This window comes from Lichenostomus cassidix, chromosome 3, assembly GCF_008360975.1.
Source record: "Lichenostomus cassidix isolate B80296 chromosome 3, HeHo_3.0, whole genome shotgun sequence".
NCBI lineage: Eukaryota > Metazoa > Chordata > Aves > Passeriformes > Meliphagidae > Lichenostomus > Lichenostomus cassidix.
Window position 1 is genome coordinate 110,122,131 of NC_139483.1, and position 27,252 is coordinate 110,149,382.

Here is a 27,252-nt window from a genome sequence, read left to right on the forward strand (position 1 = left end):
CTCCAGTCCATGGGGTTAAAGGGTTACATGAGAATCTCAGCACTGTGCTTGTAAAAATAAAGCTGAAATAATCACTGGCTCTGATAATTTCAGAGAAAACCTCAAAAATATAATCAAGGAACACACAAAAGTCCAAAGAACAACAATACACTACTTGTGGGTTTTGCTTGGAGTCTGACTCATGCTTTTTGTGCCTTGGGGGTGACTGACACTGACTGGATTCCCACTGGAATCTGCAGGACCACAAGGGTTTGACTGTCAGGAGCAGGGTTATGGATACTCTGCCTGCTGTGCTTCCCTGTATCTTCCTGATCCATGAATCCCTAAGATTTGTTGCTACCATCTGCTCAGGATGGAGCACAGATGGGAAAGCTGCTGTGAGGAGCACAAAGCTTGCTCCAATGTCAGGCTCTGATCCTCAAACCAACCCCACTCTGTTTTTCCTTCTCTTTGTAGTTACCTTTAAGCAAGAGGGATGTCTCAGGTGCCTGCTGACTACCTGTCAACCGCCAGCTCCTACAACTATGAGCCACCCCTGCCCTCCGTGGCTCGGGCCAGCACCCTCACCAAGGTTCCTCCAGCCAAAAAAATAACCTTCTTCAAGAGTGGAGACCCTCAGTTTGCAGGAGTCAAGATGGCCATCAACCAGCGGAGCTTCAAGAGCTTCAACGCGCTCATGGATGACCTCTCCCATCGGGTCCCGCTGCCGTTCGGGGTCAGGACCATCACCACCCCACGAGGAATACATTGCATCAGCGAGCTGGACCAGCTGGAGGATGGAGGGTGCTACCTGTGCTCCGACAAGAAGTACGTGAAGCCCATCAGCATCACCTCTGGGGGACACAGGCCAGCCCCGCCACGGAATGGGCGTCCCTCCAGCACCATCAGGAGAGCGGCCCAGGAGGGCAAGCTGGAAGATTATTCCACTCCTTTCACTCACCATGGCCACAGAATACCCAAGAAAATCACTCTGGTTAAGAACGGGGAAAGTGGGTTTCGGCGCTCTATCATCCTGAACCGCAGAAATGCGCGGAGTTTCAAAACGCTCCTGGATGAGATCACAGAGATCCTGCAGTTCCCCGTGAAGAAGCTCTACACTGTTGATGGGAAGAAGGTAAATATCTCTGGTTCTGGTCAGTTGTTCAAACAATTTCCACATTCCTTGTGATGCAAATCCTTTAACCCACGGACCAACAGTTAACCCACATTATTTTAAGGCTTCAATCTTTGTCACATTAATCACTTCCTCATTAATTACACAAAAACTTGATATAGACAAATCTTGTTGAGCCACTCAAGAACTTCATACCAAATATTACTTGGGGTCAATAGGAGGTTTAATATTTTGTAGTTGGACATAAAACTCCTTGTTATAGAGTTTCCCACTTTTTCTTGGGAGGCAAGTCCCAACAGAGGTTCAACTTTTCCATACTGACCACTGGGAATTCCATAGAATAAAATGGCTCTTAGGTAGCACCTTGTGGTTTCACTGTTCCTCACAGAACAGGGTCCTGCTCATGACCTGGGATCCTCAACATTATGATAAGATCACCAATTAATGCATAAGTAATTAAGGTCTGAGTGGGATCAAGAGACACATTTGTACTGATGAATTGGTGAATCTGCTGTGAGGGGACTCTTATAATAAATTCAGGGCATGACAGTCCCTTCATTCTTCTGTTCCCAAAGGAATTTCCTGACAAACCTGAGACTCTTTTGACTTCTCCATCTATTTTTAGCTAACTAACATTAACTTTCCTTTTTATGAAGGAATCTCATGAGTTACCCTGACTTGTCCCTGGCAATGCTGCTGAGTGGAGATTCCCACCTCCTTTGCCACTTTTCCCACCTTTACAGGGCTGAGTGCCAGCTCCTCAGTGGTTACAACACAACCACTTGTGGTGTCACTTTCCGAGCCAGGTGACTGAAATGACCTGGGTTCCAATGACCCATTACCCAGGCGGGGAAAAAAATGCAGGAATATTTCACAATAAAATCATTTTGACCTGGCACAGGGACAGGAATGTGCAGGAAGGAGAGAGGGAGGAGGTAATTTAAGCTGTCCTTCCTGGTGGAAGCAATGTGTCTTATCACAGAGCTTTCCTATATTCCCACGAGTCTGGACAGAGCTTCCAACCAAACCCAATTCTGCTGCCAAAATGCCTTATAATTCATGGATAATTAACTTATTTTGCCATTGATTTCTCTAGTTTTCAAGACTTGGACTCCTGCTCAGTCCAGATAATAATCTTGTGAATTGATAGCAACTTCCTCTTCTTCAATTTTTGAGAATTTTCACTGATTTCTCTAAAGAAAAGTTTTGCCTTCTACTTCTTAGTGCAGCCATAATGTTCCCCTTGTATTTCCTAAACGAATTTCCCACAATTTTCCTTGTAGTCATTATAAACACCAATATTTTAGGTGGGATATGCACCAAATACACACTCTGTAAAGACAATATCTTCAACTCAATGATCTTGGAGGTCTTTTCCAACCTTTCCATGTTTTCCATTAGCAGAAATATGTGTAACAAACACCATCACTTGATGTCTCCACAATCACTTCCGATTCTATTTTTTTAACATGAAAATTTTCATTACTGTCTTGTCAATAAGGAGTTGATTTTCTCTAGCTTAATAATTTTATTTTCACTCCTGTAATTCCTGTGCAGGATATCACACTGATAGGTGACAGTGGGTCCAACATCAGCAACATTATGAGCTTCCACATAATTAGGAGATATGTGATTATTAATACCTTTCCTGGGAATCTTTTAAAGTGATTTTTTGGCCATTGTTAATTTTAGTAATTTACCTCCAGTTTTTTAACTGCTCACTGCTGTTCATTAAAAAACCATTCCTATTAGGACTCTCTGTTATTCTAGATTTGGGTGCAAAGCATTTAACCCACAAAAAAATTCACTCTGTCTTGGATTTTCCAATCTTTTCTTTCACATGGATTCTCTAAACCATTTCTGTTCTTCTTCTAAGTTTTCTTGCTGTATCTCAGCTTCAAAACCTCTGTTCCTGACATATGGTTGGTTGTGTCTGAGTTTTCTCCAGATATAACTGTTTCATGAGGGAGTGAAAACTAAATTCAACTCACAATTTTTTGAGCTTTCTTGAAACAACTTCCTTCCACTGATGCCGGACTTTAATTTTAGCTGTACATCTTGTCTTGATTCTTAAATTTGCATTTTTTGGTAAATCCAATGGAAAGAAGCTTCCATTCTTTCATGAGCATTCAAAGCTATCTGCATGTTTCGTATTTATTGCATATTTCCTTTTTTCTTGCTTTATGCTCTTTGAAGAATAATTCAAATTCTCTTTTAACAATTTTGTAAACTTCTTTTATCCCACTTCTATGTAATTTTTTTTTCCCTTGACTTAGTACAGAGATCTTTCTGGAAAGAGGACTGGGATTGAGTGGATTGAGTGGAACAGTAACTTTGGATATTTATTCCCACATTTTGATAGATTAGCAGAATAATTCCTGAGCAATGCATCTGGACTACTGCTTGATTGACTTTGTCGGGCTCAGAATAACAAAATTCACAGCAATTAATAGCAGGTCCACAATGTCTCTTTTGCAGCCAGTTTTTCCTTGATCTCTTGAAAACCAAACACACAAAAAAGGAAAAAAATCTCCTGTCCTGCAGGTGAATCAATCTTCCACCAATGGAAGAGATGTTCATAGACCTCAGAGTGTTTGCTCATCCATCTCATTTTGTACCTTCTACTGCTGTAATTCCAGATCTAAACTCACATCCTAAAATGAGTTAAATCACGTCTGCAACATAAAAGATGGTTGGGATGTACTGTCCCAGTGGCTGTGTCTTGATTGGCTCCATTTTAATATTTTTACCATTTTGTTGAGTAAATCCAGGATGCTTCAAAATTACAGTTCTTTATGTGGGTATAAACATAGATACACATGGAACGGGCTTGTTTAGTGTTCCTTCCATGAAGTATTAATTTGAAACAACAGAGAAAAGTGGTTTTTCCATTTGAAGTCCACAAATGTTTCCAGTAAACCTTTAAGTTTAATTCAATAATAACTCACAGGTAAATCATAGAATCATAGAATTTAAAAGCCCAGATTCCTGTGGAAGTATAAATCCAGTTTGGTTCTATTGGTATTTATATATTTTCATTTTCATTCTAACACCTGAAGCCTTGAGTGAAGTGAAACCAGTATTTTTAATCCTAAACATCAAGCAGATTTCCTACTAGGAAATCCTAGTTCCATTGAAGAAAGTAGGTGTGAAGTGTTTGGGCACTCATTTCACTCAATGGGCAAATAGCCCATTTTCCCAAATTCAGCAAGATTTTCCTTGCCTAGAAATTTGATGACTATGGGAATGGAGAAAAATTTAATTCGGTTTTAGGTAAGGAAAATCAGTTAAATTTTCACCAAGAAAAAAGTGTAAATCATAAAGTTTTATTCAGGTCAAACCACTCACTTGTGTTTTCCAGGTGATTAACTGGTAATAATTGGATTAACTGCCCAAATAGAGAACTCTGTTATTTAGGTTAACATTGACACGCAATAACTGGCCAGTGAAACCTTGTGCACTAAAATATGGATTGGTCTTAGTCCTGGATTTAATTAATTAATCTAAATCTGACTATCTTTGAGGCATTTAGGATGAGGGTACATTTTACCTGTTGGACTCTGTAGAAGATTGGTAGAATGATTTAGACTAGTCACATAAATTAACCCAGGCCCAAGTTTTCATATACTGGTTCTAAAGTACTACAGATATTTAGATATTGTCAAACTCAAGACACAGAACTGTACATCCATTGGGTGATGAGACTGTTGGAAATCACTGCTTTCCTAATTTTTCCTGGGGACATCAGTTCTACACTGAAAAAAGAACCAGGTGAGCAGGTATATCCATTCAAAAAATATTTGTTGGTTATCTTCTCCATCAAATGACCTTTTGACTCCATTCTGGGAAGTTTTTATACCACATCGTGGGTTTTCTTCCTCATGGCCTAAACCACAGGAATGCACCTCTGTTCAGATCCCCACCGCCTGCCTCTGGAGAGGGAAGGATGTCTCTGGGGGCAGAGACAGCCAGAGATCACAGAAAGGGCAGAAATCCTCCCAGGCTGTAAGAGATGACGTGTAGGATTATGAGGCAGCAACAGAGGATTTCCCTTGCAAATGGCAATTATCCAGGGCCCACCAGCTGAACAGTCATTAAGACTTCGTTAAGTCACAGGAACCCAGCACCATGACTGTGTCCAGGCACTGATGTCCTGATTTCTGAATCACTAGGCCTTCCTTTTACTGGCTGCCCTAAATTAAAAACAAAAACCAAACCAAACTGTTCCTTAAAATCCAACGCTACTCTTCACATGGCACTTGAAACCACACTGTGAGATGGCAAATAGTCTACATAGTTCATGGCTACTGGTGGCAATTACCAAGAGCAGCTCAAATGGGATTTATCAGCCCTCAGAAGAGCTTTCCAGGGGATGTGGTCAGTTTTATATTCATTGGAGTCTGGCCAAGGCTGAGATGTTTTTTTTGTTTGGATGCACTCAAGGCTGACCGTAAGTTGTTACATTTAAGGAGTGAATCTGATCCAGTTTTGTTGTGTGGAAAGGTCGAGTGGATGACAAGAAAGACTCGATTTTGCCTCAGATTCTGCAAGTGAGAATGTTGCAGAAGGAGCACTGTGTGCCACTGAATTTCCTTGAGGGATCAGAGAATTGCCTTGTGTTAATCAGAGGAGCAATCACGAGTTAAGGAATGTTTCCTCAGGCACCACGGACTGGAGACTGTAAAGGATTAGTTATTAGAAACTCCTTGGTGTAAAAAAAAACTGAGAAAACCCTCAGTTTTCTCCTGTGTTTGTGTGGAATTTGGCATGGGATGCACTTCAGCAAGACCAACCATTCTGGGGCAAATCAAGGCGTCCTTGACCATGTTGTGGAGAAAGGCAGAAGGGAACATATAAAATTACTCCTTCCCAGTCTCCAGCACCTATAGGGTAAGATCTTCATCCCAAAGCAGTACAATGAGCCCACAGAGCTATTCCAGTAGCCACAAGAATATCAGGGCACATGCTCTGGCATCAAATGGCACCATCCATGGATAATCACACTCTGTACTACCCAAAATAGGGTCTAATTCCCAAAGGAGTGGCCACGTTCAAGTCGCTTCTTAGAAAAGCTCCCTGGTGTGTGTTAACTCCCAGATCTGCCCAGGAATTGCTTGGGAGAGTGCCAGTTGATCCAGGCTTTAATGCACTAAAGCACTAAGGAGAGTGGTACAGGCAGCACTGTTCCAGTGCCCTGGATCCAGAACTGATCTAACTTAGCAGTAAAGACAGAACTTTTATTTTTAGCTGTTATTAGCCAAGCTGGTGGCCTAACTATTATTACTGAGTAGCTCTTGATAATAATGACCGTATTTACAGCGACCTAGGGGTGCAAGGCCAGGAAACAGGCTTGTCTGACATATTTCCTGGCTCAGATTTACACATCCATAGTGCCATTCCTGGGACATCTGTAGGCTGCCCGCAGGCATCCTCTCGGCCACTCATGTTTGGGCTCTTCACCAAGCTCATCTGTCTTAATGACAGGTGTCATCAAGACCCTGATGGAAGTGCAGAAGGAAAACAGGATACACAGAGGCAGATAAGCTGGTTTAAAATGTGGTGTGTGTATATAAACAGCAAGAGAGGAGAGGTGATAATTTGCCCCCGTGGGATCGTTAATTTTCGGGTTGCGCGTTGACGTATTCGCTGTGACACTCGGTTTCTGTGCTCAGGTATGAAGGATTGCAACCAATTCCAGCCCCTGATCCGGAGCAAACCGTTGTTATCAAGCGAGCTGTGCCACTTTTCCACCCACCACGTGCGTGACTCATGGTCTAAAAACAAACCACAGGTTTCAGGTTCGATATTCTCTGATTCCGTGCCAAAACCACAATGACTCCAACGAGATTTACACAAGCGATCTGTAAACCTCAGCAAAACTTTCCATGAACCTCATCCACAAGAAGACTCATATCCAGGTGTGTTTTGTGAACCTTTGAGATGCCCTGAGATCATCTGGCCCAGTGCCTTACCAGGTAGAGTTAAAGGGACCCCGTGTTTAGCCACTTTCTTATCTAACATGCAGCAAATCTGATACTTTCTTATCTAACATGCACCAAATGCAGATGATTCCTTTAGCCCGAGGGGGTTTTGTTTTTTCAGTAATAATGGAGCAAAGTGTAATTGCTTTCTAATCCTTTTGAATTTGATCCAGGGAAAAGACATTTCTAATCATGTTATTGAGTATATGCAATAAGCAAGGAATCATGGAATGCCCTGAGCTTGAAGAGACTCACAAGGATCATCCAGTCCAACTCCTGGCCCTGCACAGGACATCCCAAAAGTCCCACAATGTGCCTGACAGCATTGTCCAAACCCTCCTGGAGCTCTGGCAGCCTTGGTGCTATGACCACTAATATTTCCTAATTTTTCCTAACGGCAATTTAGAAAATTTTAATTATCACTCATTTATCTTGTTGTTACAGACTTCAATTATACAACCAAATATCTTGTTGTTACAGACTTCAATTATACAACCAAAAGTTTCTGCCATGCTATGGGTGCCTCTTGCAACTATTTTGGGCATTTCTGTGTTTTCCCCACAGCAAACTATTTTGTTTCCAAATACAAGTGGTTTTGAAAGAAAAGGAATTGAAATTTTTAAAGGTATAATTTTGTCCCATTTAGGTTTTTTCCATCTTAAACAAATTTTAGGAAGTACCTATAGGTTAGTTACTTCTATGGTTACCAACATATGGAAGCTTAAAACTCTAGAAGGATTACAGACAGTTAAAGAAAAACCACCCCAGATTGATCAAATGCAGATTTGTCAATGCAACAAAGAGCACAAAAGTTCTCAGCAGCCATTTTTTAAACTTGATATAAAAATCCTGTATGGGGTTGTTATTTATGAAAAAATGTATTGTGCCAATAAAAACAACTCTATGTCAGTAACAGGTAAATTGCCAGAAAAATTCAAGGTTCATCAGAAAAAGTTGTGTTACAAAATATTTTACAAGAAATGTGAAGCCTTTCATGTTGATGGTTCTATTTATAGTGCAAAAAAAGAGCACTAAATCAAAGTGGGCTTCAGGAGAGTAAGATTTGTCACCATGATCTGTCTATTTATTTTTTTGCTGAGAGCACAAAAAATAGCAGAATTCCACCCTCTCCTGGAAAAACTGTGAATTTTCTGTAAGTACTTTCAGTGGAAATCACTGTTTCTGCAAAGAATTTTCACATGAAAGTCTGTGGGGTTTTTTTTTAGGGAATTTAGGTTTTACAAATGCAGATTTGGGAGTTTTTAGCCAGTAAAAGGAGAGGAAAAGAGAGGATTTTTACATTTGTATCCATCTTCTTCTTCCTTTTGGGGCTTGAACATGGAATTCAAAGGATTCTGCTGCAACTTTTAGCAAGGTCTGGAAGTGGAAGTAAAAGCCTTCCCACTTTTCCCATTTGTACCACAGACTTTGCAAATTGGGAGTGAAACCTGGACTCAACAACAAGAAAAACATTCAATTAAACCAAAATTTTCAGCTGAACGTGTCTTTCTTTATGCTCAAAGCTTCTGGAGTCCTCAGATTGTATCCATAGTCTTTGTGCTAAGAACCATCCAGCTATGTTGTCCTTCCCTCCTTGCCCTAATATTTCCAGCTGGAATACCTTCTCATCCACCATGTAAATATTCTCCATAGGAAAGGAGTGAGTTTCGACAACTTCTCATCATGAGGAAAAGCTTGAACTCCCAAACTGGATCCTTCCCAGTGACTCAGCCACCTCAAGGCTGAGCACAAGAACCAAATGCTTTGCATTTTTCCATTTTTAAGCTAATCCTGCCCTCGGAGAGGATCAGGGCATGCTCTCAGGGTGGAGTGGATGTTACTCTGACTCATTTTCAAGTGCTGATGTTGGATGGACCAGATTTAATGAAGCCAATGCCAAAGGGGCAGGTGGGGGACTGATTACAGTCAGAAGGTGAAACACATCCACAGAAAAACTTTTCTAGAAAGACCATCCTCTCTTCTCTGTTGAAATTTCCACCTTTCACAGCACTTCTCTCATACTCTGGCCGTTTTACCACTTGAACAGGGTCAGACCTATTTTTGAGCTGACAGGGTATGTGGGGAGAGAAAAGGCCATCAAAACTTGCATTATCAACTCAGTTCAATGTTGGGACTTGCCCAGCTCAATCCAGCACTTGGAGAAGTCCTTTGGAAGACTCTCATAGTCTTCATCAGGAACCAGCTCATCCTGCACAGGGGCAGTACTGGAGGAACCCTTCATACAATCCAAATTTCTTGACTGAACCAGGCTATAAATCACTTTGCTTCCCATTTTTATGCTCTTCACCTGTGTCTCAAAAAACATGCTTTCTCCATGCCTTTGTTTTCCCCATCAATCCTCTTCCTTCCCCTTTTTCCATGAGATGTTTCCCTTTTGCTGCTGCCCAAGTGATTTCCAGCAGCCACTGATTTTCTGATTGCAGTATTTCTCTTGGAATGATGAGAGTTGTTCATCCAAACTATTTCCAGGGCCAAGCTCAGAATGTTTTTTATTTTATCTGCACAGTGTGACACAAAGGGCAAAGGCATCCATGAGTACTTCAGGAAAAGCTACACGTGATCTTTGCCCGTGTTTGACTGAGAAAGCAGTACAGGGTATTATTGCATTATTCCTCTCTCCTTCACATATTTATTTTACTTGGCTCTTTGAGTGCTTCATGGCCTTCCAAAACTCTCATTTTTTTCATGCAGCTTTACACAGTGGGCAAACCTGAAAGCTGAACAGGTCATGTCTGTAAAAATCAAGACAACGCTGATGTTTTTAAAAGTGTTGTTATGACAAATCTCTTATATTGCTGCATTTCAGCATCTGGAGCATTGGAGTTGCTCATATTCTCATTAAATAAGAATCAAATAAAGGCAGCAACTTGTAACTGTGTTTAACAAACCACCTGCTGTTACAACAGCCTCAGACACTGCAATCTATTCTGATTTATGCATCTTTCTTTGGTAAAGGAAGGGTTTGGGATGAGCTAACTGTGGCCTTCCAGTACCTGAATGGAGCCTGCAAGAAAGGTGGGGAGAGAGATTTTGGATAAGGACATAGATTGACAGGACAAGGGAGAATGGTTTCAAACTGACAGAGAGTAGGGTTAGATGGGATATTGGGAAGGAATTCTTTCCTGTGAGGGTGGTGAGGCCCTGGAATAGAATTCCCAGAGAAGCTGTGGCTGCTCCTGGATCCCTGGAAGTGTCCAAGGCCAGGCTGGACAGGGCTTGGAGCAACCTGGATAGTGGAAGGTGTCCCTGCCTATGGCAGGGGGTGGAATGGGATGAGCTTTAAGGTCCCTTCCCACCCAAACCATTTCATGATTCCATGTGGATTTTGGGACCTGATATTTAATTTAGCTTAAGAACCCATTTGAGTTTTGATGTGGAAATGGAAGGGGTGCAGTGCTGTGTGCTCTCTTCTGGACGAATAATTTGGATGCTACCATTCCCAGAGGATTAGATCCATTTCCACACTAAATTTCCTCTCTAAGTTCAGCATTCTCTCTTGTTCTGTGTTCCTCCTGATGGTAGAGCCTTCTGACCCCTGCTGAAGTTAGAAAAAGGGAGAACAAGTAATTCTCTTCCTGATCTCTTCCTCCTCCTTTTCTTCCGCTACTTTGCTAATGCGTATGTGGGCACGGAGTGGCAACACCCCATGATTCACCTTCTGACCACAGATTACCCAACCACTCCCCAGAAGAACCACTCTCTAATTCCTCCGGTGCAAGGTTTGGGCAAGGGAAGGGCAAAGGCAAAATTTATTATCATTAAAACACGATATGTCAGTTCAGAGCCTGGATGCCTTTGGATTGGAAATGGCAAAACCACGAAACAACAGGGCTGTTTGCACTCCAAGGAGGTGCAAATGGGAGTGGAAGGCAAAAGGGAGCAGATGGAAGAGCTCTAGGAAAGGAGGCAGTGAGTCAGCACAGGCCATGGATCCAGCATGTTTTCCTGTTCCTCAACATGTCTGCTTCCAGCTTTTCCTGTTTCTCCCATGCATCTCTGCACTCCTTTGCAAGGTGGATTATGTTATGGACTTGTCCTCTGAACCATGTCTTGCATTATTTCCACATTCTGTTTTTCTCTAAGTCTCAGATGTCTTCAGTTGGCTGGCAGCCACCAAAGGCAGAGCAAAGGGTGTTTCCTTCACTTTGCCTTCATCAGAGACTGGTTCTGTGTTCAGTTTCTGAGGTGAGCCAGGTTTACAGTGGTTCTTTTTTTTCTCCAGGAAGAGCCAGAGGGTGGCATGTTCTCCTCAACAACCAGCAGCTTCCATATTTTAGAGGTGTTTGCCTTGCTTCTGTTTTGCCTTGCTTCTGTTCAGGCATTGATGACGTTTTGTTATTAATTGTGTTGCAGTAGCACCTAGAGGTCCTTGCTGAGATCACAGCAGTTGGTGGGTTCTGTTCAGTAAAATTCATGGAGACAATCCATCCTCAATGGAAAGCAGCCAGACTAGAAAAAAAAAAAAGGAATTTTTCAGAAGGGAGGATGTCCTTTCATTTATACATCAGTTGTGGTGGTGACCTTCCCAGTGGAGCCTAATGTTGTAAAACATTTTTATTGGAAAAAAAAATGAGCTTTTTTTAACCAATCCATAAAGACCATATCTCACTGGGGCAGGGAGTTCCTGTAGTGGGGGATAATGAATCATAGAATCATGGAATGGTTTGGGTTGGAATGGACCTTGAAGATCATCTTGTTCCAACCCCCTGCCATGGGCAGGGATACCTTCCACTAGACCAGGTTGCTCCAAGCCCCATCCAACCTGACCTCTTATCCAGAATTTCACTCATGACATCCATAATCCTCTTGGATCCTGATGCAAAGTCTGTGGATGTCACCAAGTTTCTCTCCATCCATTACACTGGGACTTGGATCAGGTTTTACAGTACGATTGTGAAACTTATTTTAATTTTCAGGGTTTATGCAATAAGTATTTAATGGGAGCCAATTCCAGCCCACCAAGTAACAACTGCTGGAGATTGATCCCTGTGAATTTTGCTTGTTAGATTCTTGTCTCTGATCATCAACTGCCTTAACTGTGATTGGGTTACATTGAAGGAACACTAGAAAGGCTTGAAAGCGACCTCAGTGGTCCAAAGGAACCTTTGCTAACCCATCAAGCACATTTATGATAAGCCAGTAGTTCTCTTCCATTTTATTCCTGACTGTTCACTGTTCAGGGAATAAAATATTCTTGAAGATCCCATGTTTTGGGACTCAGCTTGCAAATGAAGACACTTCATTTTCTAACTCTGTGAATGTGGTTGGTGTTTCCTGCTGAAACTTTCAGGTCTCATATTTATCTTTTATCCTGTCAGCCATCCTCAGGCTCATACTGGATACTCTAGAACATCTCAAATGGTTCTAGGAATCTACATTTAGACAATTGCATTGAGATGATTGACCTTGTAGTCAGTGAAATGTCCAGGCATGTCCAAGGGGGAATGTTCCACCCGGATCAGGTGGCTTCCTTGGGGTGAAATTACCTGTCTCTCAAAAATATTGGCTGCTCTCCACCAAGAAGCCTTGATTGTAGAAGATGAGTTACAATCCTGTATGATGAATTTATGGAGTGATATTAGAGCAGGACATTCCATTCTCCATCACAACTCCTTCAGGTGATCACTAGATTTTAAGGATTTTCAAGCTGTTGCTTTTGGGGTTTTTTTAGCAGAATTGTGGTGGGATGTTATACTGTTTGCTTGGAAAATCCTGGCATGGGTGCTCAGGAATATTGCTGTGGCAGCCTGAGGGAAATGAGAAATCTGTTTGCCAGAAGGATTTCCTTAGAGGCTACTGCTGGGAAGAGAGAAATGTCACCTCTGAGGAAACAGAATAAAATTTAATGTGGGAAAAGATCTGTGCTGAGCAACCAGGGGCCACCATTTCACTCCACTGGGATATCTTCTGATCTTCTCCCACCCTGAAAGAGAGCACCAAATATCTAAGGTTTTACTACTGTTTTAAAATAACGTAATTGTCATAGAAATGATTAAGGTTGGACAAAGCCTCCAAGACCATGAAGTTCAGCCTTCAGATGAAACACATCCCTGCTCTCAATGGCATTCATTTTTTTCTGCTGTCTGTGAGAGCTAAAGCAGATAAGAACATTCACTTTCTTATCTTTCAGTTCCACCCCATTTTCCCTCAGCTGATGTCTCCATGAAAATAACATCCACCTCTCCTGCAATAAATCAAAGAATCACCTTCTCACTGAGGTTGGAAGAGGCCTCAGGAGATCATCTCATCAAACCTTTCTTCTCCTCCATGTGATGGAATTCACCCTGCTCTCTGCAAGATCATCCCCACCTCTTACCTAATCCGAACAGAAATTCAACATCAGATTATTTTCTTAGGCTTTAATCTGATCTAATATTTAATCTCTTTCTCTGGGGCTCACATGCTTGTGAAATATGAATATCTACAATGTCTGTTTTTTCCCATCTTGTAATCTTATCTATCTCCAAATTTCTGTCTGATGTCCAGTTTCTTCTCCCAGCACGAAAATCCTGGGCAGAAATTGCATGGAAATCACAGTTTCACGAGTCATAAAAACTCTTTGGTGGTTGTTGTGTCCAAGAAGAAGAAAAGGATCATTTCTCATGCACTATAGCAAAAGAGAGGCTAGAGCCCCTCTGCTGTGGAGCCAGGCTGGGAGAGCTGGGGTTATCCAGCCTGGAGAAGAGAAGGAACCAGGGAAATCTTAGAGCCCTTTCCAAGAGAGCTGGACACGGACTTGGGACAAGGGATGGAGGGACAGGACAGGGAGGAATGACTTCTCACTGCCAGAGGGCAGGGTTAGGTGGGATATGGGGAAAAAATTCCTCCCTGTGAGGTTGGTGAGGCTCTGGCACAGGTTGCCCAGAGAAGCTGTGGCTGCCCCTGGATCCCTGGAAGTGTCCAAGGCCAGGCTGGACAGGGCTTGGAGCAACCTGAGATAGTGGAAGATGTCCCTGCCCATGGCAGGGGGTGGAACTGGATGAGCTTTAAGGTCCCTTCCAACCCAAACCATCCTATGATGATGCTGATGGAAAGAAAGCTCCCAGTTTTCCTCTTTTTCCCAGCTGTGGGCATTGTGCTGCAGGTTCCAGAGAAGCTAGGGGAGACTCCACCACTGCTTGAAATGGGGCTGAGTATTTCACCCAGCACTTGCAGGAGAATCAGTGGACACTGGAGTGTCTGAAAGGTCAAGATCCAATTCCTTCAGATTATAATTTATTTTTATTTATTCCTGGAAAAGGAGGAAATCCAAGAAGCAATGTGTTGGCCTTACCCAGTGAGCTGCAAGTTCTTAAATACCCAAGAGGGGATGTGCTGTTTAGAGATAATTCAGCACCAGTTAAAAATGTCACATTGATGGCTCTGAAGACAGATGTCCTCTGGAAAGCCCAGGCAGTGTGTTGAGAGGATGGGATTCCTGCAGTGGTGTGGGAAAGCTCTGTGTGGAGCAGATGGAATGAACAGTTATCCCAACCCTCCAGCACTGCACTGCTCTGGCACAGTGCATGTTGCACTAATCAGTGTGAGAAACAGGATTTATTTAACCCTCAGAAAACATTCAATTGTATTCACAAGTACCAAAATGCTCATAACAATGAAACATTACAAAGGTGAATTTCTGGAATTATTAATTCAAAGAGATTAAGCTTGCAAGACATCAGGAAGAAAACTTACATTATCAATATAAACACTGTAAAGTGCTGCTAATGTCAGAAATACTACAAATACAGACTATTTTAAGTGACAAAACACAAATGTATTCCATATAAAAGGATGTATAAATTCCCTAACTCAGCTGGCTCAGCTCCATGGATCCCTGACTCTGTCATTGGCACCATCTATTTTCTGCAAATACAACACAGCAGTGATGAGTGTGATTGAAATATCTATACCCAGACAGAACCACGTGATGAAATGTGGGCAAAAAATAGCTTTCATTGAAAAAATGTCCTTTACAAATAGGAACAGTTCCTAAACTTAGTGGGGCTTTAAAGACAGATTCTTTTATACTAGGGACAGAACATGTTTCATTTCTATTTTTCTTTTTTTCCCCTCTCTCCTTCTTTTTCCTTTTCTCATTCTTCTTTTTTACCCTCACCTTTTTTTCCTGACTGTACAAGATCAGGGGGAAAGGTCTCACCAAAGGAATAAAAATAAAGAGAAAAAAGAACAGGAAAGTGAAGAAGGAAAAGAAATATACAGGTCTCAAAGTCTTACTCAAAATGTTTGATATATTAAATTCTAGGTTTTCTATAAACTTTTAAAGTGAGCTAGGAAAATGTTTTGTTTAGGAATATATAAAGATGTTTTCTTTAGGAATAGATGGAACAGAAGTGGAGTGAACAGAGGCAAACTGAGATTTGTGGGCTATTTTTCAGTTTCCCAGGTACCCAGCACATGAAGTTGGCAGTTTTGTTGCTTTGCAGTGTTTAATGAAAAATTTAGTGTGCAGAGCTTCTCTCACTGTGGGTTTTATAGCCCAAACTCAATGGGCCTAAGTCACAAGTGTTGTTACAACACAAACAGTAAATAAAAATAGAGGAAGATGATGGGATTTTAGTGTATTCCCACTAAAAAGTTGATGCCATATGTTTTATTGTGAGAAAAGTTATCAGAAGGGATTAACTGGATCTAGAATGTGATTCTGTTTATCTCTGTCTTGCTCTTTCACCCTCCATATATTTACCCCCTTATTTACCCCAGATCCAGCACCAATCCCTTAGTGCCTCTCACAGCCCTGGTGAGACATCTTGGAAAACCCCAGGAGCATTTCACAAACGAAGGTTTTGGGCTCTGAAGGGCTCCTGGTTCTTCATTCCTTGCCTGTAACAATATTTAGAGGCCAAGGTCTGTCCCTCTTGCGCTGTTATTTCAGGCAATGTGACAACTGCAGAACTGTCATCACTGCTCCTCTGAGATTCCTTATCTTGGTTCTCATTAAGGGGATGATGATTAAGTGACAGGGTGAGGTCAGGGTGCATCTTGCTGAGCATGGGCTTGGTGATCATGGTGTGGTCACCTCTTGTTGTAGACTTCCCTTATTCTCTAGAGACGTTGCCTTGATGTATCAGACTGAGGAGGAAAGGACATCCCAGCTGGATTGTGGAGATTCCTGGAAGCACAAAGCTGCCAGAAATTCGCCATTCTAAAATCCTCTCAGACAGCAAGAGACTTCTCCTTCTTTTGAAAGACATTAAGTATTTTAGCTGAGAGGTCAACTTTGGTCTTCCAGATTAGAAGTTTCAGAAGCCAGATGGAAAATGAGTCCAGGCTCTGTCTGCCCAGTGCTCCTTAGAGGATTGAGTCCTTAGAGAGAATCTCCTCTCCCTGAGAGAGACAAACATATTTGGGTAAATTTGGATGGGGCTCTGGGAAACCTGATCCAGTTGAAGATGCCTCTGCTCATTGTAGGGGGTTGGACTGGATGGCATTTAAAAGGTCCCTTCCAACCCAAACTATTCTAGGGTTATACAATTCCATGAAAAGTGACTCATGAAGGATTGGATGTGTAATCCAGGAACAGGTCATGTGGTGAGGATGAAGGGTACAAATCTGGGTTCTCGTGGAGGAGCAAAGATTCCTTCACAGGCGCTTCCCACACTGGGAACAACTCATTGTGCAGCACTGAGGCAATACTTGGGGTTGTAACTGAGGCAGTATTTGAGGTAACATTAGGGGATGTCACAGTTCTTGTCCCTCTTCCTGAGCAAGGAAAAGATGAATTAAAGGTCAGAATGAAATACAGCATTTTTCAGGTAATAAAACTACCCCATGCAGGAATTAGAAGAATTTAAAGGTTATAATTTTCTGTAAGGGAAACTGGAACACCTTCAGTTCCACCCTCGTTCTCACTACTACATTGATTATGCCTAAATTTTCCCCAGAATATGTGAAATCTTGTATAATGTATAATATATAATAAATGAGATATCTTCTCCCTTATATACAATCTCTCCCACCCCTTCCTTCTTTTAGGAACTCTGATTCAAACATAGCAAAGCTTCTCTTTCAATGGAAGAACACTCCAACAGGCTCTGGTAGACCCCAAAGTTCTCCAGAACCACATTTGTTTTTATAGAAACATAGAACATCCTGAGTTGGAAAGGACCTACAAGGATCATCAAGTCCAGCTCCTGGCCCTACACAGGAAAACCCCAAAAACACCACCACATGCCTGAGACCATTGTCCAAATACTCTTTTATTTAGGTGACAACCCATTGTCAGTTGGTTCCGGGCCTGGAAGAACCAAACTCTTCTGTCTGGGCTCATTTTTCTTCATTTGCTGTTCCCTTTGCAGATCGACAGCATGCAGGCTCTGCTCCACTGCCCCAACGTGCTGGTGTGCGTCGGCAGGGAGCCCTTCAAACCTGTATCCATGGAGAATTTGAGGAAACACTCGGTGGAGAAGCTGCCCAACCTGCCTCCCCGCTCCAACAATGGCAACAATGTCAACGAGAACAATGAAAGTGAGAAAACCTCGGGGTTGGGTCGCGCAGTCGTCCCCAGGCTTGTGTCCCACAACGTGGGGATCTCAGGCACCTATTGTGCTGTCCCACTGTGCAGATTTCATGTGGAAAATGCACTTCCCTCTCCCTGCCTCCCAGGCCTTTCCATCCTCCCCTTCTTTTTCTCTGGTTTCCTTCTAGGATTTCCTCCCTGCGCCCCCCCCAGTCTTTCTTTTACATGCTCCCCATGTCTGGCTGACTTCCCTTCCTCTTTCATATCTCTGGGTCTCCTTTTCCTTCCAGAACTCCCTCCTTTCCTGTGTCTGTCCCCTCAGACCCTTGAGATTTCTCACAAATCCTCTATGCCCTTGTTGTCTGTCCTATCATGCCTTCCCTCCTGCACTTTCCTGCACCAGGACCAGAGGATGCCCTGGTTCTGTCAGCAGGACATTCAGTTTCTCCTGCAGGTTACAGATGCCCTTTTGGGAGCAAAGCATGTTTTTATGGAAAGATTACATTCAGGAAGGAGTATGCTGTGGATTATTCAGGATAATATTTCTTTGCCACTCCATTATGAGTTATCTAAGGTCATGGGTAATTAAACCAGCCACCCTCAGTAGCCTGGGAAAAGAAACTTCCTAATTCCAAACAGCAATTTATCTCACCTGTATTAAGGATTTATTGTGGGATGAAATACTGTGTATGCTGGAGGTGCCTCTCCATTGTCAATACCAGGAGCTGGGAGAGATTCATTCATATGCTTGCAACAAGTTGTAAAAACTTAAGGACAGAGGTATCCCATGCTCATTACCCAAGACATAAAAAATTGGAAGGAAATGAACTCGGTGGGAATAAACTGGAGCTTTGTTCATCAAGACACTGAGAAAATCCATCAGTTCAATCATGAGGATGGTTAGGGAAGAGCTATTTCATGTGATTTTGATGTGCTCCTTTTCAACACTTCTCTCATAAAAATGCCCTCCATTCAGCTGCATATCCATATGCCCATGGAGGCCCAGGATTGTCTGGGTGTATGTACAAGGAAATTTTGGACATTTTAGAAACATTTGGACATTTTAGAAACAAGACAGATGAATGTCTTGCAAGACAGCCTGATAGTAACATATTCTACTCGAAATGAAAGGAACTAAATAAACCTACATATGTCACTGGGTCATAAAAATGTTCTTCCAACTGCAATTCCTATATTCCCTTATTCTCACTGATTTCTTCTACAACAGCCATTACTTCTCTTTGTAATCATCGCCATCTTACAATTCTTTTTCTATTTGTTCTTTATGTTTTAATAAGAATTATATTTATTTGTAGTGGCGCATCCCTGCAGAGACTGAGTGTTGCTGTGGTCTACGTGGCCACACATTTCCTGGCATATGAGTGGAGAAGTGGATGATGCACAATAAATGTGTGACACTTGACCTCCAGCTGAGGAAGAGCTGGAGAAATACTTCTCCATGTATTTTTCCCTGGCTGAATAAGAAGCATGAACACTTTCATGCTTCAAATAAAGAAATATTTGCAACGTGATAAAATACCCAAACTCTGAGACTTAATTGCTCTGTGCATATATACATTTTTTTAAAACTTTTTTACTTCCTGGCATGCACTTAATAAAACATCGTGTTTGTGTTTCAATTTATATTTTAAAAAAAAGGTGAAGAGGATTTTATTAACATTAGTATGTTAAGTTTTACAAAACGTAGCATTTAACAAGGAGGTTTGACTATCAATTTAAAAAGGTCCCTTCCAGCCTTAAGTATTCTGTGATTTATGACCATCACTTAGTCAGAGACTAATTTTCAAATTATGTAAATTGGCATAGGCTTGGCCTCAATGGAATAACATCAATATTCACCAGTTTGAGGGTTCGACATATACATTTTGTGTCATCTTTATGTGAGTTAACATCTCCCTCCATCTTTCTTTTCTTCACTCCAGTGAACTTCGGACTGAAAGCCAAAAAAAGCGTTATCCATCCACGGTCAGCATCCAGCAACAGGTCGATGAGATTTTCTTTGTCATCAGAAAAGTCATACCCCAACGGCCTCGCGACCTCTCCGGACAACGGGGCACCCTTCTCCAATGGCTGCTCTCACCCAAAAGCTGGGGACCTGGTCCAGTCCTTGGTCAACGATGACATTGAGAAGAGGGTCCATGTGAACAAGGATGGGAGCTTGTCCGTGGAGATGAAGGTCCGCTTCCGCTTGCTCAATGACGAGACTTTGCAGTGGTCCACCCAGATCAAAAAGTCCAACCTGATGAACCGGCTGCCTTGTGAGGAGTCAGGAGCAGAGGAGGACAGTGGAGTAGATCCCCTACAGAAAATGAACCCAGAAGCCAGCTCAGAGGCAGATGATTCCTTGTATCCCTGTGATATCGATTCCTACATGTCCAAACTTGAGGAATCGGAATGTGATGAGGCCCACTGTCACAGCTGTGGGAAGAAACACCAGGACTATGACATTTGGAAGAACCCCATGCACACATCCCAGAGGGAAGAGCCCAGCATGCGAAGCACCTGGCACACGCGGTCGTCATGCTCCAGCACATCTTCCCGGAGGAGAGTAGTCCACAAAAAAATGACATCTGTGGATAGCATCCACACCACATCCAGTGAGGAATACTCTGAGCACATTGTGCGAGAGTCCTCATCCTACTCAGAGACTATAAAGAACAGAGTGGCGTATCGAGCCGTTAAAAAGTGTATGTGCCGAAGTGATTTATCTACAGGTGCTTCCAATGGAGAAGAACAGCAGGAATGCACTCGGACAAGCACAGGAAACAGCCAGAGACCTTCATCCTTGGGCATGATGTCACATTCAAGCTGTGAAAACAACCTGGATACTCAAGACACCCTTGAAGATCATGAGGTCACCAAAATCATTTCACAAAATGAGGAGGAAAATTGTTTCGAAGCTTCCTCTGTGAAGTGCTTGAGGGATGAAGCGGAAGAGGTTGAAAGCAGCAGAGTTGGGAGTGTCATGTCCAGGTCATCCCTGCAGTCCAGGCAGAGCAAGAAGAACGTGTGTGAGGAATCGAGCAGCGTGGGCAGGAGCATGTCCTCCTCAAGCCTTCAGAAGGCAAATCAGGGAGAAAACACCCAGTCCTCCACCCCTGCCAACAGCGTCCACAGCAAGTCCAGTAACTGCACCACACCAAAAGGAAAGAGTGAGCAGGATGACCCCTCTGATGAAAACCCAGTGGTGTCCTCCTTGTCCAGTGAGTCCTGCCCCAAGAAAGAGGCTGAGGAGGTGGAAGCAGAGCAGGAAGAAAGTGAGGTCAATGAAGTCAGCTCAGTGTCAGCAAAAACAAAGCCAAGCCAATCAGTCAGGGATGAGAGCAGTGAAGGGGAACAATGCTCTACACAAGGAACCCACCATTCCAGGGCTAGTGACAGGTACAGCAAGAGAAGTGGCAGTGATGAGAACATTCCATGCAGTGTCTCTTGCTCTACACAAGGAACCCACCGTTCCAGGGCTAGTGACAGGTACAGCAAGAGAAGTGGCAGTGATGAGAACGTTCCATGCAGTGTCTCTTGCTCTTCCAGAGGATCCAAAAAGAGCAAACGCAGCCACATTCATTTGGATGCACGGTCTGAAATATCTTTGTCTTCTCTTGAATCCACTCCGAATAAAAAGAGGAACTCCCTACATGCAGATGATGGGAGATCAGGCAGCAGGGCATCGATTTACTCCAAAAGCTCATGTGCAACCAAGAAAAAATCTGTTGCAGATGCCACATCTCATAAGTCAGGATCTCTTCACTCAAACATTTCATCTACCAGTGAAGCAGAGGCAAATGCAGATCCTGCTGAGGAGAAAAGCTCTAAAAGTACTGCCAATGGCTGCAGTGAATACTCAAAAAGCTCAAAGAAGAGAAGCCATAGAGAAGAAAGCAGTAGACCATCATCCCTCTGCTCAAGTGTTTCAAGTCCTAATGGAAAAGCAGGGGAGGGTCAAGCCAAGATTAGTTCAGAACCCTCTTCTTCAAAACAGGGAAGCATGAGTGGGAGTGTATGTTCAAAAGCTGACCGCCCAACTGAGGATGGGATTAGGAATGGAAATCCTACAAGTACCTCCTCAAGAGTCTCTTCAAAGTCAGAAATAAAAGATAAATGCGTGTTGACACAGATATCCCAGGAAACTGATGATAGGTGTTCACAATCAAACATGTCTCTATCTTCAAAATCAAGGCAAGCAAACTCGAAAAACCTTCGTGTGAAGGTGTCAAACTCCAGCCGGGCATCATTGTCAGAGACTATGTCAGTGTGCAGTCTGCACTGCCCTGCCCCACCAAAAGGGAAACCAAAGAGAAAAAATATGCGTTCAACCATGTTAAAGAATTCCTCCATCAGCAGCATCGGCAGCACATCCGTGAAAACCACAGGAAGAGAGCAGAAAGAAATTGTGGATTCCTCCAAAGCAACTTCCTATGGCTCTAAATCAGCTGCAACTGAAGCAAACGGTCAGAACAATAAAGAGATTGATGATTCTTGTAATAAAATAGCAGAGGAGGAGGTAGAAGACACAGGCGTTCAGGAGGAAGGGGGTGATTTAATGCCATCAGCTCTACCAAATGCATCTCCAGAAGAAGTTGTGCAAGAATGGCTCAGGAAAATCCCTTCGGAAACATTGCTGCTGAAATATGAAATGGAGGATGATGGAGAGGAAGAACATGCAGAATCAACCACTGAGGTATCGCACTGCGCAAATACTGAGGAAGTCCCAGAGGAGGAAAAAGCTGAGGAAAAAGCTGAGGAAGAAGCTGAGGAAAAGAATGAGGAGGAAGAGGAGGAGGCTGAAAAGGATGAAGCAAAAGATGAAGCAACAGATGAAGCAAAGGATGAAGTAACGGCTGAAGTGGAAGAAGAGAAAGCAGAAGACACAGCTATTAATGAAGAGGCTGAAGAACTCGTGAACCAGGAAAAAATCTCAGAGGTTGCACCTGAAGCTGCTGAAGCTGAGCAGGCAGAATGCAACCAGTCAGTTACATCCAGCCAAAATAACAACAAGAAAGACCTGCCAACCTCTGTCCAGACATCTGTCCAGATCATGAAGGCCTTGCTCAGTTCAAAACATGAGACCAAATTTGACCGATCAAACAGTTTGCCTGAGGTGTCCCCCACAATGGGGAGAAAACTGAGTAACTCTGCCAACATTTTGATTACTTGTCTTGCCAGCCTCCAGCTCCTTGATGAAGAGTCAGAGGATCCATCAGAAAACTCAAAGCCTTTGAATAAGTCCAGGTACACAGAGCTGCTAAACATTTTTCAAGCCCTGTGGTTTGGGTGCACAGCTGAAAGGAGTGGCCCAAGTTCAGGCCAAGAGGCAAGCGAGCAGGCAAAGCCAGTGTCTGGGTCTAAAGTCCCAAAATCTGTGGATCACACCTTCACTCACATGTCCTCCTCTGGGGTTGATGTTTGCAGTGGCTCTGGTGGCTCAGAAGAGGTCACATTGGTGGCGCAGAAAACTGCAGAATTCAAAGCAGCCGAGCAAGTGGAAAATGCAGAGACTGGCACTGAACTGACTGAGGTTGAGGAGCAAAGTAAAGAGGAAGAGCAGCCATCCCGCCCTTCCACAGCCTGCTCAGAGGCAAAAGGTGAGGAAAAAGCAGAGTCTGCTAAAGAGGAATCTGTAATCCAGGAGGAAGAAGAGAATAAGGAGGATCAGGGGCAGGAGGAAGGGGGAGAAAATGAAAATGAAGAAGAAAACAAATTAGCTGAAACTGGAGAACAGGAAGAAGCTGAAGCTGTGAATGATGACGTCCCACAAGAAAACCCTGAAGAAGAAGCAGATCAACCAGCAGTTGCTGATGAGGCCAATGTTGGTGATGCTGATGGTGGAACGGAGCTGAAAGGTGAGTTGGAAGAACAGCCCCAAGAAGAGTCACCAAATGACCCTGATCCCAAAGTCCATACATCCACCAGTGTGGGCACATCCCTTGTCCAGCAAAACTCTGTGGATCCAGACCCAACCTGGGTCCTGAGACTGCTCAAGAAAATCGAGAAGGAGTTCATGGCTCACTATGTCAGTGCCATGAACGAGTTAAAAATCAGGTGGAACCTGCAGGACAACAAGCAGATGGATCAAATGATACTGGAGCTGAAGGAAGAAGTGAGTAGAAGGATACAAAAGAGCATAGAGAAAGAGCTGAGGAAGATCAAAAGCAGAGCTGGAAGGAGGATGCCAAGACCTCCGGACGAGCCACCCATGCTCCAGACTGAGCAGAGGAGATGGCGACTGCAAACTATGCATAAAAAGTCCCTCTTTGGGGACAAGAATGGTGCCCAGATGAGGCTGGAGGAGACGTCAGACTTATCATTCGATGCAGATAAAGACTTTGACCTTAGTGCAGCTTTGGAGGACAGCATTAGCAGACAATCCAGCGAGGAGGAATATTGTCCATGTGACTCCTGCGTGAGGAAAAAACTGGCTTCCAGGCCTGCAAGAGCCCCTGTGGTGGCCACCAACGCTCCAGTCATGAAAGCCTTTGATTTGCAGCAAATCCTGAGGCTGAAAAAAGATGTCAATGAGGAAGCCATCGTTGCAGAAGCAGCCCAGGGCACCAAAGCACTTCCCAATGGTGCTGTGGAGGAAGCGGCAGAAAATGAGGAGAAGGATGAGGGGGAACCTCAGCCAGGTGAAGCAGAAGTGGAGGATGAGGAAGGAAAAGAGCCAGAATTAAATGAAGATGATGACACAACATTGAAGGGAGATGGAGAAGAACCTGAAGTAGCAGAAGGTCAAAATGGTGAGGTGGAGGAGGAAGCCAAAAATGAAGAAGCCAAAGAAGAAGAGGCAGAAGAAGGAAGGGAAGAAACAAAAGAAGGAGAAGAAGAAGAGGAAGCAAAAGAGGAGGAGGCAGAGAAAGAGGAAGAAGAAATCATTCAGGCCGAAGAGGAGGAGGAGGGTGAAACTAAAGAAGAGAATGAAGTAAAAGAGGAAGAGGCAGAGGAAACTAAGGAGGAAGATGAACTAAATGAGGAGGCAGAGAAGGAAGAGGAAGAAGAGGGAGCGATGGAGGAGGAAGAAACAAAGGAGGAGGAAGGGAACGAGGAAGGGGAAGAAGCAAAGGAAGAAGAGGAAGGAAAGGAAGGAGAGGAAGAAGTAGAAGAAGAGGAGGAAGCCAAAGAGGAGGACGAGGAGGAAGCAACCAAAGAGGAGGACAAGGAGGAAGCCAAAGAGGAGGAGGAGGAAGCAAAAGAGGAAGAGGAAGAAGCCAAAGAGGAGGAAGAAGAAGAGAAAGAGGAAGAGGAAGAAGCAAAAGAAGAGGAAGAAGAAGCAAAAGAGGAGGAGGAGGAAGCAAAAGAGGAGGTGGAGGATGAAGGGAAGGAGGAGGAGGAAACAAAAGAAGAGGAGGAAGAGGAAACTAAAGAGGATGAGGAAGGAAAGGAGGAAGAGGAAGAAGCCAAAGAAGAGGAGGAAGAAGCTAAAGAAGAGGAGGAGGAGGAAGGGAAGGAGGAAGAGGAAGAAGAAAAAGAGGAGGAAGCAAAAGAAGAGGAGGAAGAAGCTGAAGAAGGAGAGGAAGAAGCCAAAGAGGAGGAGGAGGAAGGGAAGGAGGAAGAGGAAGCAAAAGAGGAGGAAGAAGAGGTAAAGGAGGGAGAGGAAGAAGCAGAAGAAGAGGGGGAAGAAGCCAAAGAAGAGGAGGAAGAAGAGAAGGAGGGAGAGGAAGAAGCAGAAGAAGAGGAAGAAGAAGCCAAAGAGGAGGAGGAAGAAGTGAAGGAGGGAGAGGAAGAAGCAGAAGAAGAGGAAGAAGAAGCCAAAGAGGAGGAGGAAGAAGAGAAGGAGGGAGAGGAAGAAGCAAAAGAGGAGGAGGAGGAAGCCAAAGAGGAAGAGGAAGAAGCCAAAGAGGAAGAGGAAGAAGCCAAAGAGGAGGAGGGAGAAGAAGAGAAGGAGGAAGATGAAGAAGAAAACGAGGAGGCAGAAGCACAAGAAAAAGAGGAAGAAACCAAAGAGGAGGAAGAAGAAGGGAAGGAGGAGGAGGAAGAAGCAAAAGAGGAGGAGGAAGAAGGAAAGGAGGAAGAAGAAGTAGAAGCAAAAGAGGAGGAAGAAGAAGTAAATGAGGGAGAGGAAGAAGAAAAAGAGGAGGAGGAAGAAGCAAATGAGGGAGAGGAAGAAGGAAAAGAGGAGGAGGAAGAAGGAAAAGAGGAAGAAGAAGAAGCAAAAGAGGAGGAAGAAGAAGTAAATGAGGGAGAGGAAGAAGCAAAAGAAGAGGAGGAAGAAGGGAAGGAGGAAGAAGCAAAAGAAGAGGAAGATGTGAAAGAGGAGGAGGAAGCAGAAGAGGAGGAAGAGCAAAAAGAGGAAGAAGAAACAAAAGAGGAGGAGGAAGAAGAAGAAGGAACAAAGGAAGATGAGGAAGCAAATGAGGATGAAACAAAAGAAGAGCAGGAAATGGAAGAGGAAGAAAACCCAAAAGAGGAGGAAGAAGAAGAAGCAAAAGAGGAAGAAGAGGGAGAAAAAGAAGAGGAAGAAACAAAGGAGGAGGAGGAGGAAGAAAAAGGGGAAGAAGAAGAACAAGAAGAAGAAGCTCAAAATGAAGAGCAGGAAGCTGAAGAAAAGTCCAAGGGTGAAGATGAAGGTGAAAATGAAGCTGAAGAAACAGAGGAGCCAGGAGATGAGGACATTGTGGCTGATGATGAGGCAGAGACGTCAGAATGCAAAGAAGATGCTGAGGGCTCTGGAACTGACAACAATCCTGAAGGAGATGATGCAGAAGGAAATGAAGAAGCTGAGCAAGATGAAGCTGAAGCAGCAGAAGATGCAAAACCAGAGTCAGGAGACGAGGCTGAGGAGAAAAACAGTGAAGGAGGTGAGAAACCTGATGAGAATGAAGAGGAACCCACTGGTGATGACGCTGACAAGGCACATGAGAAACACGAAGACCAAGGCAACAGCAAAGTTTCTGAGAAACCCTCCAGAAACAAAGGCAAGAAAATCATCAAAAGGTTAGAGACTCTGAAAAAATCCACAGCCTTTTCTTGTTATTCTTCTGTTGGAAACTTCTCACAGCAATCCCAGAAGGGGTCTGATGATGAAGAGGAAAAAGTAGATGATGAGGAAGTAGTTGAAGAGGAAGGAGTAGTCGAAGAGGAAGGAGCAGTTGAAGAGGAAGGAGCAGTTGAAGAGGAAGGAGCAGTTGAAGAGGAAGGAGCAGTTGAAGAGGAAGGAGTAGTCGAAGAGGAAAGCAAAGGTGATGATAACCCCACGAGCGACCACCCCAATGGAGAGGTTCAAAGTGATGAGAGCTCCAAACCCTCCCAGATGTATCCTGACAGTGAGGAAGAAGAAGAGGACAAAGAATCTTCAGGTTCTGATCCTGGGGGAGATGAGGAGCAGGCAGAAGCTGAAGGTGCAGATCCAAAGAAGGCTGAAAACCCTGAGGAAGTTCAGGCTTCTAAAAAGAAAGAAAATTCTGATGAGATTGACCAAGATGACCTGGACTTCTAGAACTGCTGACTAAAAACTGACTTTTTCTTTTTTTCTTCCTTCCTTTCTTTCTTTTTTAAAAATATATTTTCATTACTTATTTCAGTATCTCCAGTGAGTTGAGCCCTCGTAATCGGCTTTTCTTCTGAGTAAAATGTGATAAACTTGATCTTGAATCCTGTGAGTAACGTTGCAATTACCTGCCCTCGTTTCTAGAGGGCTGGTAACTCATTAATATCCTGTGGTC

At 43.4% G+C, this 27,252-nt stretch overlaps 1 protein-coding gene across 1 annotated transcript; it reads left to right on the plus strand.

Moving 5' to 3' along the window:
- The first annotated feature begins 475 nt into the window (after positions 1-475).
- On the plus strand, positions 476-27,026 carry RP1L1 (RP1 like 1). The gene is made up of 4 exons (XM_085056779.1): positions 476-1,114; positions 17,415-17,583; positions 19,519-25,676; positions 26,124-27,026. Exons 1-4 carry the CDS (start codon positions 476-478, stop codon positions 27,024-27,026), a joined length of 7,869 nt encoding a protein of 2,622 aa, XP_084912905.1.
- Positions 27,027-27,252: the final 226 nt, after the last annotated feature.